The 19,015-nt window shown below is 52.9% G+C and overlaps 2 protein-coding genes across 4 annotated transcripts in view; both read right to left on the bottom strand.

Annotated features, from left to right (window-relative positions):
- The window catches only part of CORO2A (coronin 2A), a 56,275-nt gene extending 47,344 nt beyond the window's left edge, over positions 1-8,931 (bottom strand). The window contains exon 1 of the mRNA XM_047828911.1: positions 8,717-8,931. The gene's annotated coding sequence lies outside the window, so the exon portion shown is untranslated. The remainder of the gene's footprint in view (positions 1-8,716) is intronic.
- A 4,939-nt stretch (positions 8,932-13,870) lies between these two features.
- Positions 13,871-19,015, bottom strand: part of TBC1D2 (TBC1 domain family member 2) — a 55,491-nt gene continuing 50,346 nt past the window's right edge. For 2 of the 3 annotated variants that reach the window (XM_047830930.1, XM_047830931.1), the window contains 4 exons: positions 17,604-17,724; positions 16,003-16,188; positions 15,128-15,249; positions 13,871-14,430 (listed from right to left, as the gene is read on the bottom strand). In XM_047830930.1, the coding sequence (XP_047686886.1) occupies positions 14,223-14,430; positions 15,128-15,249; positions 16,003-16,188; positions 17,604-17,724 (637 nt within the window). In that variant the 3' untranslated portion in view covers positions 13,871-14,222. Of the gene's footprint in view, positions 14,431-15,046; positions 15,250-16,002; positions 16,189-17,603; positions 17,725-19,015 lie in introns of all 3 variants that reach the window. The other variant, XR_007146441.1, reaches the window with a different exon arrangement.

Here is a 19,015-nt window from a genome sequence, read left to right as displayed (position 1 = left end):
TCCTCCTCCTTGTACTCAGAGCCAAATCCATCACTAATGCCACCCCTCCCAAACCTTTTAAACCATCCACTTATCTCCACTCCCATTGCTACCAGCTGCTCTCACCTGCACACTTAGTCTTACCTACCAATCATTTTTCCCCCCAAAGATGTCAATCTGAGCATGCCACTCCATGGCCATTACTCCAGGACCCAAAGGGTCTGGCCCACTCCACCTCTCCAGCCTCCTGTGCCCAGGAATCAGAGCTGTAGACACTCAGTGCTCTTAATTCCTCAAAGGTCCACCCCCTTCAGCCTCGGGGCTGTTTCTTCTGTCCAGCATGCTCCCCTTCCCACCTCCACCTGATTACTCGTATTCATCCTTCAGATCTCAGCTCAAAAGTCCTTCCCTTAGAATAGCGTTCTGCAGTGACCCTGAATTACACACATTCTCGGCTCGGCAAGCTTTGATACCCTCTCTTCTCCCCCAGGCACCTGTTCCAGGTTTTGTGGGACTTTAGGATTACTGCTCATCTTCTCTGGTCTGTGAGCCTACCCGGGCAATACCTATGTCTGTTTTGCTCTGCTCCGTATCCCTCGCACTCAGTAACCAATACACGAATAAAGATCTCATTTAAAAAAGTTAATTGAAAAATAACTTTGTAGGAAATGAACGAATGGCCTTTCTGGGTGAGACTCTAGGATAATCTGTGTGGGGCCGGTCTCTGTGGTCTTTCTCCAGGCGCGTGGGCCATAGGTCAACCTACTCCTCCTGGTAATGGTTGTAACAAGGAGGCTAATGAACCAGCCAAAAAGCTCTCAAAGCTCTTTCCTGTCCATTATCTCCCGAGTTCCCCTCTAGGACTCCCCCATCACTCATAGCCCTGGGCGTTAATGACCAGTCCACTGGGGCATTTCTGAACTGGAATATGTTTACTCTGCAGTGTGAACGCTTTCTTTTTCTCAAGGGCCAGGGACTCAGGAGCCTTTTCTTTGTGGGGTGGGATGAGGAAAAGGTGATGGAGTCTAGTTAGAGCAGGGTTCAGATCCCAGTGGCTGTGTGACCTTGCAAAAGTCACTTAACCTCTCTGGGACCCCTGTCTTCTTTTCTGTAAAAAGAGGACAAAACTATCTAGCCAGGAGGTTGATACAGGATTAAATGGATATATGCACATTAAGAGCCTAGTTTGGGGCCTCCTGCATGTCATATCTAATTGATTCTAAGACACACAGTTTTTTAACACGTAACATCTCTGAAACTGGGATGCAATTTATAGTTTAACTGTCTGCTGTTTTTCTTTCTTAATGGATTTTAAAATAATGGTATATCTCATAACAGAAGGTACTCTGCATTTAACAAAACATGACAATAGCTTAGTTTCTTTATTTCCTTTGCAAAGAGATGGGAAGGTGTGTGAGCGCCCCATGGACCAAAGACCAAGAAAGTGCATCATTGAGGGAAAAGGGTCTGCTGGGGTCTGGCATACTGAGGTGGGACCCTGAAGCATCACAAACTCTGAAGATAGGCCCTTCCCTAGCCAGCTGGCCCTCCGGATCTGTCCCTGCTGTCCCGGTCCCACTCAGGGGGTGGCCCAAACTCCAGTAGAATCCTAACCTTTCTGGATCTGACCCTGTGTTCCTGCTGATGTAGCCTGTGGTCCCTGGCTTGTGCAGTCTGGTCACAGTCCTAACAGTGCTTATGGTTGCCTAAAACCCCCAGTCTTTGTCCCAAAGAATCCTGGAACCTACCCCAGAGACTTCTTCTGTGACTCCTTCATCAAGCCATCCCTGGACTCTGCTCTCAACTGTCCTAGAAGGCCAGCAGGGGGGTGTCATTCAGGCCTCATCCAAGTCCTTGGGTGCCTCGGTAAACCCTCTAGCCTGGTGAGGTCAGACTGTTATACTATCTACATTATATTGTAACATATATTACATACAGACAAATTGCTCTAGAAATGAATGTCAAATAGCACATAAAAATTTCAAATGTAGAAAAGACAAAAGTGAGAGTGATAATCAACCAGCTTGATGTGTGTCCATCTGTATCCGTAGTCACGGTGCACAGATATATTCTTCTCCCACATTCAAACCCTAACAGGGTCAGTCCCCACACACAGTTCTCTTCCTTGCTTTTCCAGTTAACGTGACCTTGCAGACCACCCTCCACATGGACGGGTTTCTTCTCAGTGATCTCACGGCACTCCCCTGTCCTCCATCCCTTCCCTTGGCAGGTGCCTTAGTCCACCTCAGCCAGGTCCCCGAGGCCTGGCCCATGCTCATGGCCTCATGGCTTTCTGCTTCTGCAGATACTTGTCCCCCTTTGATGGGAAAGGGCTGTGATTGGGTCACGGCTGCCCTCAGGCCTCCCAGAAGCAAAGCCACACCCCAGTACAGAAATACTCTTGAGCTCTTAAATCAAGGGGTGCAAGGTAAACGGAAGCTGTCTGTCCCTGTTGGACTTCGACTGGAGGCCTGTTAAAACAGACCAGATGTCCTCTGAGACCCCGAAGGATGCTGGCCCTGTACTTCCTAACCCCAGCGGGCTCTAGACATCACAATAAAGAACAATGAACAGGTGCTTGGGGCATTTTATAGTTCAAAAGCACTACCATGCTCTTTATCCAATTTTGAGACTCACAACCACCCTAAAAATTAGGCAAAGCAGGTATTGACATTTGAGCCATTTTACAGATGAAGAGACTGAGGCTCAGAGAGGTGGGCCATTTACCCAATGACCTTCTTTGCTTTCCTCCCCTCGAGTCTGGCTGACTCTAATCCCACTAACAACCCAGCTCAGACATCACCTCTTCCAGGAGCCTTCCCCACCTCCAGCCTCACCCCAGGCTAGGTCAGATGCCCCTTTGAGGGCCCACAGCTCCTGGGTTTCCAGGAGGGGGGGGTGTGTGAAATACTTTCCTCACTTTATGGGTGAGAACAAGGGGCATGAAGAAGGGTCAGGACTTGCCTACAGAGCACGTTACTGGCCAGGTCAGGTCTCCCTCCTCAGAGGTATGGCTTCTTTCGTTCCACTGCGTCTTTTGTTGTCTGCAATCTTGGACTCCGAGCCACTGCCCGAGGTTCATTTCCGTCTCCTCGTGTGCTGGCTGGGCCTTACCTGGTTCAGCCAGGTGTGAAGGGGAGTGTAGTGTAGGGGGATCTGGTTGGGGCAGGCTCAATTCCCCAGCCTGAGCCAACACCCTGGGGTAGCCTTAGAAATAGCAACAGCGGTTGGCCATCTACTGAGCACCTCCGTGTGCCCGCACTTTCCACTACACCTCACTTCATCCTGCAGCTGGCACCATTATGATGCTGTTTTGCAGGTGGGACGGGGTGGGCAAGCCCCTGGCCCAAGGCTCACCTGGTAGCTGTGCTGGGACTGGATGCCAGGACTGCATCCCTAGCAGCGGGCGGCCCCAGGAGTTTGCTGGCACCAGAGCCAGAAATAAATGCACAGAGTACAAGAGACAACTCCCAGGGGGCCTGCAGGCCTGGCACAGCCCCAGCCTCTCCCTCCCCATCTCCTGGCCACCTCCCATCCAGGGCCGGCTGGAGGGATGAGACTCTTGAGCTCAGGGAACACAGGCCTGCCCTGGCAGTCCTCGGCACTCCCTCTGGGCAGGGTCACGCCGCTTGCCAGCCCCCTGCAAGCTCTGGGCTCAAGGCCAGGCTGAAGGCAGCTGTCACATCAACCCTGCACAAGTTCTCAGCATCCAATTTCTTATTCGAATGGGACCTCACATATCTGCTCCCAACTGGGTGAGAGATGCTGAGCAAGGCCCTGCCTTTCACTGGGCCTCACTTTCCCCATCTGTGAAATATGCTGGGGTGGGGTGAGTGGGGGGGGGGGTGTGTCTCAGTGGAACCCCCCAACTGACATTCCAGGTAGCACAGCACAGTGATTAAGACCCTGGACACTGTAGTCCGATGACACGGGTTCAAATGTCATACTCTATGCAAACTGCCCAGCCTCTCTGGGCCCCAGTGTCCTCATCTGTAAAATGGGGATAGTGGTAGAAAAAAGAAAGTAAATACACCAAAATATTTATATTGATTACCTGAGATGAAAAGAGAAGGTAGGAGTAATTTATTTTCTGTTTTCCTTTTTTTCTAAATTCTCCATCACCATCAAGTATTTATGATAGAAAAAAACAAATATACTTTCTTTGTAAATTAACTTTATTGACAATATAATACGCCCATTTTAAAAAGTAGTAATAATAATGAGACCATCTACCCTCCAAGATGCTTTGAGGATTGAATGAGTTAATGTATGTCAAATTTTAGATGGTGCCTAGAGCATAAGAAGTGCTATTAAATGTTTATTACATAAATAAGCCTAGGACCAGCCTGGCTTCCTCCTCCTCCTCCTGCTCACCTGGGCTGGACCCCCCTTCTCACTCCCAGCACTGAGCTCGCGGATCCTCTGCCCCTACATTCACTGGTTCACTGCCGGGGCCCAACTCATCACCCTGGGTCTGGATTATTTCCACAGCCTTCTCTCTGTACCCCAGAGGAATTGCACTGACACTCAAATTTGGCCATGCTCTTGCCTTGGCCTCCCATGGCTCCTCAATGCCCTCTACTAAAAGATCTAGCTCCTTTCTGAGACACTGTCTTAGCAAGCTACTTAATGTCTCTGTATCTGTGGATTCTAAACTGAAAAAAGGAGTAAAAGAGTACCCCCCTTGGGGCACCTGGCTGGCTCAGTCGGGAGAGCATGTGACTCTTGATCTCAGGGTCATGAGTTTGAGCCCCACTTGTTAAACCCCTATGGTTTACTTAGGCCTATTTATTTAACAATACCCACCCCCCGCCCCTCACAAACTTAGAGGATTCCTTAATGTACAGGGCGGGGTCCACAACCTGACCATCAGTGGTGCCTCTTACCAGTCTCCTCTGTCTTCTCTGTCACTCTGTTCTAGTCTGCTCTTCCATGAACATACCAGGCATGGTCCTACCTCAGGGCTTTTGCACTGGCTGTTCCCTCCACCTGGATGGCTCCTCCTCCAGAAATCAGCCCAGCTCACTTTCTCACCTCCTTCCAGACTTTGCCCAAAAGTTACCTTCTCAATGATCCCCCCCAGCCACCCTACTTAAAATCGCAACCCCCTCCTTCCATTCCCTGTCACACACTCGAAACATACTCCTGTGTTTTACTTGTCCTGTCCCACTTATCACCTGCTGCTTTACTTTTTGCTCGTTGTGTCTTTTTTCTGTATTAGATTTTAGGTTTCTTTAGGACAGATTTTTTGGTCTATTTTATTTACGATCAAGACTCCTGCTCCCACCCCAGAGAATACCTAGCACAATGTAGATGCTTAATAAAAGAACAGTTGAATAACTAAATGAATGAATATAAACCACTTAGGAGAGAATCAGGCCAGTGGTAAGTACTCAATAAATACTAGCTGTTATTACTCTTATTGATTCTTCAAGGCGAGGTTCCCATGCCCTTCCTCCTGGACATCTCCAAGCTCAAAATCATACTTTCCTAGTCTCCACGGTATCCTGCCAATCTCTCAATTATGGCAGGGAGCACAGTGCTCTTCAATGATCTCTTTTTCCATTTAGGCTGAAGTGAATGAAATTGCCATTTCTTGTAAGTCAAAAGCAGGCAGATATTGGCCATTTCACATAGTTCAACCTAATATATTTCTCATGGCAGCCTGCAGGACTCTGGGGGGCACCTCAAGACCTAGTACTCAGTAGGTACCCCATAAATGTTTGTCCAAAAAGTGAAGTCACCTATTCCTGGCCCCTCATGCTAGGTGGGACTGCAAACACCTCCAATCCAGTCTGAAGGAGAGCAGGCACAGCCTATAGACTTAAAATAGCCAACAGAGGATCTTGCTGCAATATCTCCTGGTCCTCCGGAAAAATCTCTGTCCCCTGATATCTGGCAAAGAAAATAAAAACAAAGCTATGCTATATTCTAAAACAATCCAGGTTCTGGCCATTCAGAACTAATAAAAGTCTAAGGTTGGATTAAGCCCCATCCCGGGTGGAAAAGGCTAGCTGCTCACCTCTAAGGGGATTCATTTAATGATGGGGGAGGAAGGCTAGAACATTCTTTGGTTATCACCACGTTCACTGTTCCAATACAGGACTCAGTTACAGAGGTCTGTTAGGTCCAGAAGGCAGGTTGTCAGAGCTGAAAGAAATTCAGCAATCCCTCAACCTACCCCATTTCACAGATGGGGAGAGTGAGGTCCAGAAAGGGAAAGGAACTGACTCAAGGTCACACAGTGGGGTACATGAAGAGTTCATCCTGGTATCTATGCCTGCTGACGTTAGTCTTGTGGTCTCTCCTCTGGACCACACTGCTTTTATGTTGGCCAGACGCCGGCAATGTAAGCTTTAGTGTTACTATTTTTTAAGCTGTCCTTTTCAAATGAAATGTTTATTAAACCTCAGATAAAACACCAAGAGCTCCACTATAAGAAAACTGTTATAAATATCAGCACTACATTTATCATTCTACATAGTTACTTCCTTGGGGTAAAGTCCTCAAAGTAGAAGTCTAGGGGCAAAGGGCAATTAGGATCATTTTCAGACTTTTGTAACAGGCTGCCAGATTGCCCTGCAAAATTAAATGCTGCTGGAGAATCCCCACAAAGAGGTTTAACCTTTTGCATTTATTTTTGCTAATTCTATAGGAATAAATACAGGCTGCTTTCACTTACCATATACATGGTATGCGTTTCCTAACAAATAAACAAATACTCTGGGCTTAAAATTAGGATCCCTGGGCTTGGCTACTAGTTTGCTGTGTGAACTTTGACAAGTCACATCCCCTCTGGGGCTAGGGGATGCCTATCTAGACAAAGAGGGGTTTGGAGAGATGATCTCTTAAGATCCCTTTCCGCTTGGATATTCCACAATTCCACAGTACATTTTCAGTTTTTAGCATAGGATGACTTTTTAATAGCCAGAATTTGCCATGCCCCTAAATCAGGCCAAAATGGGTGCCTCTTCGCACTAGCTGAGCAGGAAAACAGAGCCCAGATCATACAGACCTAGAGATGAGAGGAGACTTAGGTAGCACTTAAGTGTGTGCATTGGAGCTACGTTTGAGTGACAGCACATATACTTAGTCTGTTTTTACAAGGGGGTAATAATACTCATTTGTGGTCTAGCTCCAGGTTCTGTGAGGCTCCACCATGACCAGAAGGCACAGTCATGGTCACTCTCAGTTGGCCTGAGAATCCCAGACTTGCAGTCAAAGGTAGCTCAACTCCAGCAAGTGCTCATCCAGTCTCTGCTCACATACCTCTGATGACACAGAGCTCATCACCTGCCCAGGCAGCCTCTCCCTACTTTTGGCAGTAAGAAAGCTCTTGGGCGGGGGGCAGGTCACGAAGTGGACAAGAGAGACCAGACGTGGTTCTCAGAAACTACTCCTTCAGTCAGGGCAGGCAACAGGAGAAGATGGGGAAGAGGCACTGGAGGCAGGGAGGCCTGGAGAGGGGCTTCTCTGGCCCTTCCTCTCACTTCAGACCTCTAAGGCAGCTGCTAACCCAAAGGTGCTCTAGAAGTTCAGGGAATGCAGGGGACACATTCCAGTCCTGATGCAGGTGGGTTCTGAACAAGCCCCAGGCTGACCACTACTTGCTCTGGGGCAGACACCTCAGCTCCTGCCTCTTGCCTTTGCACGCTTTGGCTCTGGCAACAGAAAGAGTGCTGGGCCTGGGGCTGGTCAGCCTGGAAGTGAGCAGATTTAAGCCAAATGATACGCCCAGGGTGGAGGAAGAGGAGTAAGATGTGATCTGTAAGCCCAGAGCAGGACGAGAAGCTTCCTGCTGTTTACAGCTAGTAAGATCCCCATCATAAGAGGTGTGCAATGGGGAAGCAAGACCTTCCAGAGGGGATCTTACCGAGCCACTGAGCCAGAGGCCAGAGATCTTTTTCACCCGGAGAGCCTAGAGCCACAGTCCTTCATACACATATTCTGTCCCAGACCCAACCCCACCCAGACACAGCTCTCTCGGCACTGTCAGGCCTCTGAGGTTCCCCCCCCCCCCCCCCAACGTGATCCAGCCCTAGCATACCTGGCGGGGCAATGGAAGGGGAAGAGGACGTGCCACTCCATTCTCTAAATCCAGGTTGGTTCATGGGTCTAGCCCAGGCAAGTCTGCAACTGATGGTCCCATCGCCCCCCAGTGAGGCCTCCCCCCAGCAAGGCCGACTTGGCTGGCCGACACTGACCGCCCCACCCTGCACGCCCAGGCGGGCTCCATAGGTATCTCGGGCGGTCGCCCCCTCCTGTTTCCCGTATGGGGAAGCTGAAGCCCTGCAGGTCACCTAGTCAGGAGGGGGAGAGTCCAGACAGGGTTCCAGAGGGGCACCCAAGCCACAAGGGAGGCCTGTTGGGACCGGCTCGCCACACCCAGAGTGAGCGGCCCTCACAGCAGGCGGGAGGGGTGGGCGGGTGCAAACGGTGCAGATCCCGGCCCCTCAGCCGTCGGGAGCTTGGACCTCAGGGCGGCCTCTCCCAACGGCGCGGCGCGGAAGGAGCCACCATTGCGCCCGCTATCCCAGTGGGGAAACTGAGGCCTGGAGAGGGCTGGTGCTTTGTAAGCTCACGCGGAGGTGCTGGAAGTCTCGTCCCCCGCGCCCCGCCGGGTCCCCCGCGGCTCGCCCAGCCCAGCATCCCTCCCAGGGCGCTGCAGCCGGGAGGCGCAGCGCGCACACATCGCGTACCGCGAGAAGGCACGGCTGGCAGCGCGGGGCCGCCCTACCTTGATGACGGCAGCGCAGGTGGCGGTGGCGGCGGCGGCGTCCGGCTCCGGCTCCGCGCTCCTCACCGCCCGCCGAGTCCCCACGCGCAGCTCCGCCGCCTCTTTCCCCCCCCAGCAGCCGGGAGGGCGGGGCCGATGGGCGGGGCCGGGGCCCGGCACTAGCCCCGCCCGTGCGCCCCGGGTCCGGGCGCACCCCTCCTTCCCCACCCTCCGGACCGCGCTCCTGGCCCGCGGGGCTGGTCTTGGGGCGCGCGCACGCGCACAGAACAGGCGCGCACACGCCGCAGAGATTGGGGCGGGCTGCCCGGCGACCAGGCGGAGGCTGGGGACCGGCGGACCCACTGCTCCCTCGCTTCACGGCACGGGGCAGGGGACTCGACCTCCCGAGCCTCCGTTTCCCCCTAGGTGAAATGGAAACAGTAACTGTTCCTGCCTTCGAGTGCTGTTTGAGAATTAGATGAGACGACTTAATTTACCGGCCGGCAAAGTGAGCGCACAGAGCCCCCGCCCCGCCCCCCACGGGGGTGGCGCTTGGTAGACCCCGGCTAGTAGAGAAATTCTTGAGGCTTCCCTTTCGGCGGGGACGCAAAGAGCAAGCAGGGAGGGAGGTTCTGTAACGGGAGGACTCCGTTCTCTCGGCAGCCAGGTGGGGGCGCTGCCGCCCAGGCCCGCTGGCTCTCGGGTTCTGAGCACACTAGGCAATGGGAGACGGTGAGGCCCCTCCTTTTAATAATACTACCACCTAACACTTACTGAGACAGGCACTGTGCTAGGCACCGTAAATGAATTACCTCACCTCACCGTCATACAAGCCTATGAGGTTACACTATTACCAATTTTACAAATAAGAAAGTTGAGGCACAGATTAAGCACCTCGCTTAAGATCACGCAGCTATTAATTCGGCCCCAGGCAGCACGGCTCCCAAGTCCATTTATTTAGCCGCTATTATTACCCCCATTTTACACGTAAGAAGATTGAGACTTAGAGTGGCTAAGTAAGTCGGGGCTCGGGGATATATCCTTGGCAAGAATAGCCAGGGCCAAAGCCTGCAACTTCTTCAGTTCACTGGGCCACTCTCCCATCCCGAGTCCCCTCCCCACTCCCTCCCTCCCCCCCGCCCCCCGCAGTGTGGCCTTCACAGCCAACCCCCCTGTGGCCCTGACCCAGGCTTCTCAGAGCTGGCCTATTGGGAATGCGTGCTTCAGGTATCAGCAAGAGAGTCAGATATTTGATGTTTCAGAAAAGCATATGGAGAAACCAGAATGTTGTAGGAGTTCCTTATGGCTCAATATTGCCTTTATCTTTAATTACTCCTGGTTGTGGGCACCACAGCCTCTCCAAGGCTAAGGCATCTGAATGTCCTAATTCATCTCACCTGCATTCCCCTCCCCTCCCCCCCCCCCCCCCACATACCTCTGTGTCTTTGCTCACATGGTCCCCTCTGCTAGGAATTCTCCTCCTGCATCATCTCCCCCTGTCTAAACCGACACATCCTTCCTTCCACGTTCATCACCGACACACCTCCCCAGATGCCCTGTGGATGTGCCCTCCCAGCCTTGTGCCTGCATCTCTCCATCCTGTGCCATGATGATGGGTGGCTGGGACTGTTTGGGAAAGGCTGGTCTGACAGCGACCCCTGGGGGCCATGGGCATGTGGACTGATAGGAAGTCACTGGAAGCCTCTGCAACAGATACAACCTGGGATCCTTTCTGGGGATGCTGCATGTGTGTGCACCTGTGTGTGTGGGGGGGGGGGGGGGCAGGGGGAGGGGGTGGGGGTGGGGGTGTCCTCATTCTCCTGCTCCTTCCCTCCCCCAGCACTGGTCCATTTGAGGAAGGCTAACCCTTGATCATCTTCTGAATTGCACACATGGGGAAACTGAGGCCAGAGCAAGGGTAGCCTGCCCAGGGGCCCCTAGTTAGAAAATCACACAGTAGGTTTGGCTTCAAAGTTGGGCCCATCTGCCAGCACCTTACATTGGGCCTTACTGTTGATTGGGATAGCCAGGAAACCAATGCCCCCTTCCTTCCCTATATGTCAGCATGGCCAGCTTTGTTTAATCTACTGTGTTGGGTAAATGCCTTGTGCAGGACCAGACTATTTGTGAGGAAGGATGGCAAATTCTTCATCTACCTGCCCTGCCTGGAGCTTTCTGGGCAATATGGCTCGTGCCCTGGGAGATTGAACTAAGAATGAGGGAACAGGGGCACCTGGGTGATTCAGTTGGTTAAGTGTCTGACTCTTGATTTCTGCTTGGGTCATGATCTCCCCGTTTGTGAGTTCAAGCCCTGCGTCGGGGTTCTGCGATGGCAGCATGGAGGGAAAAACTGCTTGGGATTCTTTCCCTACCCCTCTCTCTATCCCTCCCTTGCTTGTGCCGGCACTCACTCTCTCTAAACCAAACCAAACCAAACAAACAAACCTTTTTCTTTAAAAAAAAAAAAAAAAAAAAAAGAATGAAGGAACGAACAGCAGTGCCTGAGAGGTGAGGTTCCAAGTGTGGGGGATAGTAGCCCCGAGTGCAGGTGTTCTGAAGTCAGTGCACATCTCCCACTTTGGGGTGGAGGTGGGGGGAGTCTTCCAAACAGCCCTCCAGGCCCTTCCTTCTTCTTTGAGGAGACCCTTTATTCTTGGCAATATTGCTCCAGGGAGGTTCCCTGGGTAACTCCTGTCCCCTCCTCTACACAATGCTTGGGGCCTAGTGTCTGCTTTGAGTGGAGAGGTCCCATCCCCTGGGGTAGGAAGGTGGGGCTGTGAGGGATCAGATCCTCCAGCCCTAGAAGGCAGCAGCCCCTGGGGATGGGGGGGGGCGACAGCTGTGGTGCGAGGCCAGGAATCTGACACCAGGGGTGGGCCCCAAATGCTCTTTAGGAAGAAGGGGGAGGGAGGGAAGACAGCAGCAGCAGCCACAGCCCTTCTTGAGGTGTTACACTCCCCCCACACACACCCCCATCTCCACCAGTCCCTGTTAGAGCCTCCCTGTCAGGTGGACGTTTCTTCCTTCCATCTTCCTTTGCCTGGAGCTATCCCACAGGGCCCTACATCACTCAGGGAGCTATAGGCCTGCTCTTTCCACTGAATCCTTCTGTGTTCTAGGCTCCAGGGACATTGAGGTGAGCTGGAACTAACCCTCCCTAGTCTTACAGTTAGCACCTCTAAGGCTTGAGCATGACTTAACACTCAGCAGCTGTGTGACTTTGGGCAAGTTAGTTAACTCCTCTGAGGCTTCATCTCCTCATTCCTAAACCGAGTTTGGCCTGGGGTGAGCAATGCTCCAGGACAGGCAGTTCTCATTCCTGGCTCCAGCATCTCATTTTAGGGCTGGAGGAGGCCGGACCAGAGTCGGTCCTGTGATCTCCAACCCTCCCAGTGTACCAGAACACCCAGGCCCCACAAAAGGCTCTGTGTCGGCCTGGCACCAATATTCTTTAAAAGCTGCTTAGGTGATTCTGTGGTGTAAACCAGAGGTTACAGTGCTGGGTCAATGGCAAAGCACCTGCCTTCCCCCAGCCCAGGAGGGGCAAGGTGTGGGGCCCAGCTCTGAGCAGAGCTTCTCTGCCTGGGGGTGGGGAGGGGAGAGGAGGAAGGGAGAAGAGGGGAGACAGGAAGAAGGGTGAGAACAGGCAGAAGGAGGAGGGGAAAGAGGAGGGAGGAGGGAGGAGAGGGGAGGGAGAGCAAAGAGGCAGAGGAAGCAGGGGAGAGATAGGAAGGGAAGAAGGGAGAGGGGTGTGCCATTTATCAGACAGACCCTGTCTGATCAGGGATTGTTCCTCCCTCCCCCCCACCCCCCTCCCTGGCTGGGGAGGGAATTTGAATTTCAGGGCTGGAGCTGAAGGACCAGCTGGGCCTTTCCTGGAGCCTTGGGCCTTGTTGAAGCCCTCTGGGTAGTTTTTCTATAAAAAGGCAACTCCCTGCTGCTGGTGGTGCTTTACTCTTGCCAGGCACCAGCTCATCTCCTGGGAGCTCTGAGAGGCTAGAACCCTTGTCTCCCCGGTGATAGCCCTTAAAGGGTACAGCACCCAGCCTGTTGGGGGTGCAGCTAGGACCCCCGCCGGCCACCATCACGCCTCACAGATGCCCTTTGGTGGTGAAAGGATCTCAGCAGAGGTAAAAGTTCAGCAAAAATGAGGAAGGTTATTAAGACACTATGTGGAGTGTTAATGGGAAACCCGGGGCCCTGGGGTCAGCTAGTAGCCCATGTCATGTGGGAGGAAAGAACTCTGAGTGCCTCTTCCCCAGAGCTGTGTACACGGTGTGGGTGAACTGGGTGCCTGGTGCACCAGTCCCTCTAAGTTCACACTTGTGGGTGAGCAGGCCAGTTCCTGGTCCCCAGTGACAGGAACCTCTGTTCAGAGCTGGAAGTTTCCTGCTGGAGAACCACACCCCCACCCCACCCCCACCCCCACCCCCACCCCCTCCTGCCAGAGACTGCCCAGCTTGAGCCTGTACTGACACAGTGAAGGGTTTGTTGAGAAATGAGCTGCCCAAATCACTTATACAGCCTTGACTCCCTGCCTAGAGGGGAATGGGGGAGGTGGCGGACTGCTGAGGAAGGGCCCGGAAGAACCCAGAAGAACTGAAACTGAGTTCCTGCATGCAGTGGGTGCCAGAAGAGACAGCCCTGACTTGGTGACAGGCTATACCTATGTCCCTTTCAACACTTCTTCCTCACCCTCCAGCCACCCATTTTTCAGAGAAGAGGTGACTCTTCTTGCCTGGGCCTGTGAAGTTGGTAGAGGGAAGCCAGCCATTGGGTGCCTGACCCAGGGTTCTCTGCCCAACACCCACACCAAGTTCCTTTTGGTACAGGCAGGGGTTTTCCCTGGGAACCTCTTCCCCCCAAACGGGCTGTGAATGGAGAGGAGACCACAGGTGCAGGGCTCAGGAAAAAGGCCTTGGTAGATGGGAGCTGGGCCTGGGACAGACGCCTAACCAACACTGCGGAGGCACTGTCACCCAGGAAGACACACCCTGCATGCGTAGGACTCTAGCTCCTCAGGAACCCAGGAGGGGGGCTGGCCTTGCAGAGACATCCAAGGAAACAGAATCCACGGATGTCCCACGCCGGGTAGGCCCTAGTGATGGGACACCCTGGAGACCTGGGCCCAGCCAGGAAGTCGGTTACTGGGAATCATTAAGCTTCCAAAGCTTGTCAATTAATTCTAATGTTTATATTGTTTTATATAGATAAAATTTAAGGAATGTTCAAGGTTACCCTAGAAGACAGCATTCTTGCTCGTCTATGTGCTAAAGTGCTCTGTGGAAGAAGTGAGAAAAGGGCTGGCATCCTTGGGTATGTGCTCATGAGGGGATGACCCAACCAAAGGCTTCCCAGCAGACAATGTTCTGTTGGGGAGACCGAGGCCCAGAGAGGGGAAGGGACTTGCCCAGCACGACGTGGTGATGGGGCTCACGGGCTGGACCACCACTCCATGGCCATCCATCCTCCTGGGCGCCTGCCAGCCAAGAGGGAAAAAGGGCTTTGGGGAGGGCAGGTGGCCAAGTCAGGCCTCGCCCTCCACCTCGTCCTCACTGGCGCAGTCCTCCGGCACCGCTGGGGCTTGTGAGTTCCGAGTCTCCAGGTACTCGGCCTTCAGCCGCTCCAGCTCACGCAGCTCAGGCTCCAGCCGCTCCCGGTGGGCCATCCGCAGCTGCCGCAGCTGTTTCATAGGAAAAGGGTTCATGTCGTTGAAGGCGATGTTCATCAGCTTCCTGCGGGGGAGAGCACAGTCAGCCCAGAGCCCAGCGCCCCACTGGGCCTACATTCACCCGGCCTTCCCAGGCACCCTGGCATTCATTCTGTCCACGTGGCTGAGGCCCTGGCCCCCGCCTGCAGGGAGCTCACCTTCCAGGAAGGAAATAGTGAATAAGAAGCCAACTTCCACCCAGAGTGATGTGTACTGAGGCAGGAGAAAGCTTAGGACTATGGGAGCTCTAACCCAGTAAGGAAAGGTTGGTCAAGGAAGGCTTCTTGGAGGAGGTGACATGTGAGCTGAGTTTTGAAGAATGAGTAGAAGTTGGCCAGGCAAATGTGGTGGTGGTGCAGGTGGCAGGAAGGCATTCTAAGCAGAAGAAACTGCAAGACCAAAAAGCCCAGAGGTGGCTGTTGTCCTAGGAACTCAAATAATTCTGTTTGGCAGGATTGTAGGGCATGGCAAGTATTAGGGGCAGGAAAAGGTGGGAAGGAAATGAAATTGCATGGAGGCGTTGAATGCCATGTTAAGGGGCAGACAGACCCCTGAGGCAGTGGAACGTCCCTAAAGATTTCTAAGCCGAAAGGGAGCATCAGCAGCCCTAACGAATCGGCACTCAGCAAACACCAGCATACCCTCTGCTACGTGTCCTGGGGGCATGTGAGGGTGGGAGGACTGCTGGACCGGCAGGGGTGGGGGCAGAAAAGGGTTCTCACTGGCTGTTGCAAATGGTCTTGGTGAAGAAGCGCAGGTACTGGTAGATCTCTAGGCCATCATGCAGCCTCAGGATCTCCTCCTCGTTGTACTTGAAAATGGCCAAGGCATAGCGGAATACCACCTGGGGGCAAAGCGGGGGGCTCAGGTGGGGCACGGGGGGGCCAGGAAGGTAATCCCCAGGGGGAGGAGAACCCACACACCCAGACAGTGTGGGGCTCCCAGGACAGGCTTCAGGGTTGAAAGCCTGGAGGCGACATGTGTGCAGGGAGGCCAAAGGGGGTGGGCAGACTGGAGACCCCAAGGGGAGAGAGCACAGCTTGGAATCCGGGGACGGAGACGGAGTCCTGGCTCTGTCCTGACTTGTCCCGGGACCCTGGGTGAGCTGCTACCCTGTTGGACCTGAGGGGGGTGATACTGTCTCTACATGGGGCATCAGCAGGAATTGACTGGACTAACAGATCCAAAGGTGCTCTGTAATCTGCGGTGTGGTATGTCATCAACCAGCATGGGGACACTGGGGTGGGGCGTGGGGAGGGCCTGCCTAGGGTCTCCTAGAAACATGAGGAGCAAAGCTGGGACCACACCCAAATATGGGGGGGAGAGAAGGGGGGACCCACATGACTGGATGGGCAGTGGATGGAATAGGGATGGGCCTCCCGGATCATGGTCGTGCCTCCTCCCTAGGGAAAGGAAATCCCCCCAACTTCTCTTCTCCTCACGTGTGCAAAACACTTTAGTTTACAAAGCCATGCTCCCACGAGGGGTCCTCAACAGCCCTGACAGGGGAGCACCGTCTTCCCATTCTCTAGGGGAGGAACTGAGCCCAAGAGGGCCTTGCTCGGGACTGTCCTGCTCACCCCTGGCAGCGCCCCACCTTGATGCCCTCATACAGGAAGGCGTCCCAGACCCGGAGAAGGATGTTGCTGATGAGACTGTCTGCAAAGACCACGAGGAACCAGTTGAAGGTGATGAAGGAGAGATCCACGCGGTGCTGCGCCAGGTGAGCCATCAGCCTGGGCAGCTTCTCCGAAAGTAGGTCCTGGAGCACCCGCTGGTCCACCTGGGAGCCGGGAGACAGGGCTCGTTGGCCACCACCCTAGGGAAGGGGCCGCCGCCCTCCCTAGAGAGCCAGTCCACACACAGTCGTGGAGTCACCCCCCACCGGCCCGGAGGCGCGAGTGCCTGGACGGGCTAGAGCCCTCCGTGGCCAGGAGACGGGCACGCGGCACACCGCTCTGCTGCTCCCGGCACAGGCAGGCAGTCTTCCGAGCTGGAGTGCTGGGCTTTGACGCGGAGGTCTCTGTGGGCTACGTTCTTGGCCAGTGAACCTGAAGCCCTCCTAAACCTGAGGCCAAGCAGTTCAGGCTTGTATTGGCCTCAACGCTATATCCATTTGGGGTCTGACACGCAAGGTGCTCCGTGCATCCAGCTCCAGACCTCAGGTAACTCACTGAGCCTAAGGAGCCACTGAACCTGAAGGACTCCTAGATCAACGGATGTGACGTCTGGGATTTGTCTCACCGGGGATGGGTGGGAGTAGAGACGGAACAGCACGTGGGTGCCTGTGTTGATAATTATTCAAACTAGGTCATAGATACATGGAGGTTCATATACTATTTTCTCTACATTCGAAATTTTCTTTTTTTTTTTTTTAACTTTTACATTTCATGAGACAGTGGAGCAAAGTGAGGTTTTTGCATTTGAAATTTTCTATACAGAGAGAGAGAGAGAGAGAGAGAGAGAGAGAGAGATTGAAACCCTCCAACAACCCCACCACAGCACACTGGTTACACAACACACCTTGATTTCAGAGGTGTTAAAACATGAAAATAAAATATGGAACATTTCCCAGCCTGCCTTGCGGCAAGCGGTGCCTTGTGATAGAGTTCTGACCAATAAGGTATAACCAGCAACTGCTGGGCAGGAGCTGTTTGTAGGGGAGACAGCCCTTGCCTTCCACCCTCTGCTTCTTCCAGAGCTGGACCATGGCTTCAGTGCCAGAGGTGGTGCGGCTGTCTTGTGACCACGAGGGTACAGCCATCTTGTGACCATGAGCAGGGGGCTGAGAGCAATATGCCAGGGATGGCAAAGCAGAGAGCTTGAAGGGGACTTCAAGAAAGAAGGAAGGAAGGAAGGAAGGAAGGAAGGAAGGAAGGGAGGAAAGAAAGAAAGAAAGAAAGAAAGAAAGAAAGAAAGGAAGAAAGAAAAAGAAAGACAGACTAACCATTCCTAGTGACATCGTGTCACCACTGGAATAACAAGTCTGTCCCAAGGGCAGGGCCCCAACAACTCTAAAGGCCATCACCTCACTAGAGCCTCCCAGGAGTCCCAGGGAATGCTTACTGGCCACTGTACAGAGGGAGAAATGGAGGCCTGAGAGGTTCCTGATTTTTCTGATTCACTGGCTTGAAGGAACCACTCAAGCAGCACCAACCTGTGTGGCCTCCAAGTCCTGTCTGCCCCTGCTCTGCTCACCTGGGATGATGTGAGTGTCTTGCTGTAGTAGTCAGCTGGCATGATGGTCTCCACAATGGCCACCAGGCACCAGAAGGCACACTCCTCTTCCTCCAGGACCAGCAGAGCAATGGCTGCTAGCCTGGAAGGGGAAGAAAGGAGGCCTAGGGTGATATGCAGAAGTCACAGCCAGGCAGAGGGTGGCAGAGGTCGCTTCCCGGATCCCAGGGGGTTGTCGTGTCTAACCCTAACCAGTCTAGTGTTCTGGCACCTGGGGTGAGAGGAACTTGCTTTTGGGGACTACACAGGGATTTCCAGAGCAACGGGGAGATCTGAGTCTCTAGGGAGGGGCTCTGGAGTCCTGTTGCCTAGGTGTGATTCTCTTTGAGCCTCAACCTCTTCATAATAATCACAGGACTATTACGAGGGTGAATGATGTTAACAAGAGATGAATGCCCAGCATAGCACCTGACATGTAGTGGAGCACTTTATGAATGTTAGTTATCCTTATCTTAATATCCACAGGCTTTGAGACCTTGGCAAGTGTGCTAACTAACCTCTCTGAGCCTTACTTTGATCATCTGTAAAGTGGGATTAACAATCTCTACCTCCTAGGGCTGTGAGCATTTTGAGCAAGAAGACAGAATTACAGTGTCTTGCTAACCGTCTGGCATATGGCAGGTGCTCATTACACAAAATTCTTTCTCTCATTTGCTTCCCCTCCCCCTAAAGTTACCATGAAGCTCTAATGAGATCATGGGAAGAAAGGAAAAAGTCCACAGTGCTGAGCAGGGATGTCAGCCTGGAAGAAGTATTGTTTTCTCTACCTCTCCCATCCTTCCTGGCAGGTCTCACCCAGGGCCAATCCAGGAATACATTTTCCAAGATGCAATGGTCTCTCAAGATGCTAGGTGAACACAAGGTCCCAAATTCAAAGATGTTTGGGAAATGCTGCATACTCTAGCCCCTTTTTAGAGGCCAATGATATACAACATCTTAGTAAAAGCCTCTTAGAAATTCTGCAGTGACAAAACCCCATGTGACCCTAGCCCAGGACTGTCCATTGGGGCTGTGGAGCCCCTTTTGTACAGTGCACCCACTGAACACCCTTAGGGAGATGCCACCTTACAGCATCATGAAGCCTCACACACTTGATGGGCTTAAAAAACACATTTCATTGTCTAGCTATTTATCCTTCTCTGAGCTCTTACAAGATTGGATTCATGACCTCCAACCTCTTCTGAGGTTCATATTGTTTAGAGAAATAAGGTCAATTCTCAAAAGAAAAAAGAAACCCCTTTTCTCTCCCCAATAGATTGGGAAGGAATTTCTTTTCACTCTGGCTAAGCCATCTGTACAAATCCCCCTGAGTCTAAGTTGAGTGGATGAAGAGAAGAGTCAAAGGTCTTTTTGGAAATAGGAAGCTCTGCCCT

Source organism: Prionailurus viverrinus, chromosome D4 (genome assembly GCF_022837055.1).
Source record: "Prionailurus viverrinus isolate Anna chromosome D4, UM_Priviv_1.0, whole genome shotgun sequence".
NCBI classification, from domain to species: Eukaryota; Metazoa; Chordata; class Mammalia; order Carnivora; family Felidae; genus Prionailurus; species Prionailurus viverrinus.
This window is presented reverse-complemented; position numbering and strand designations above follow the sequence as displayed.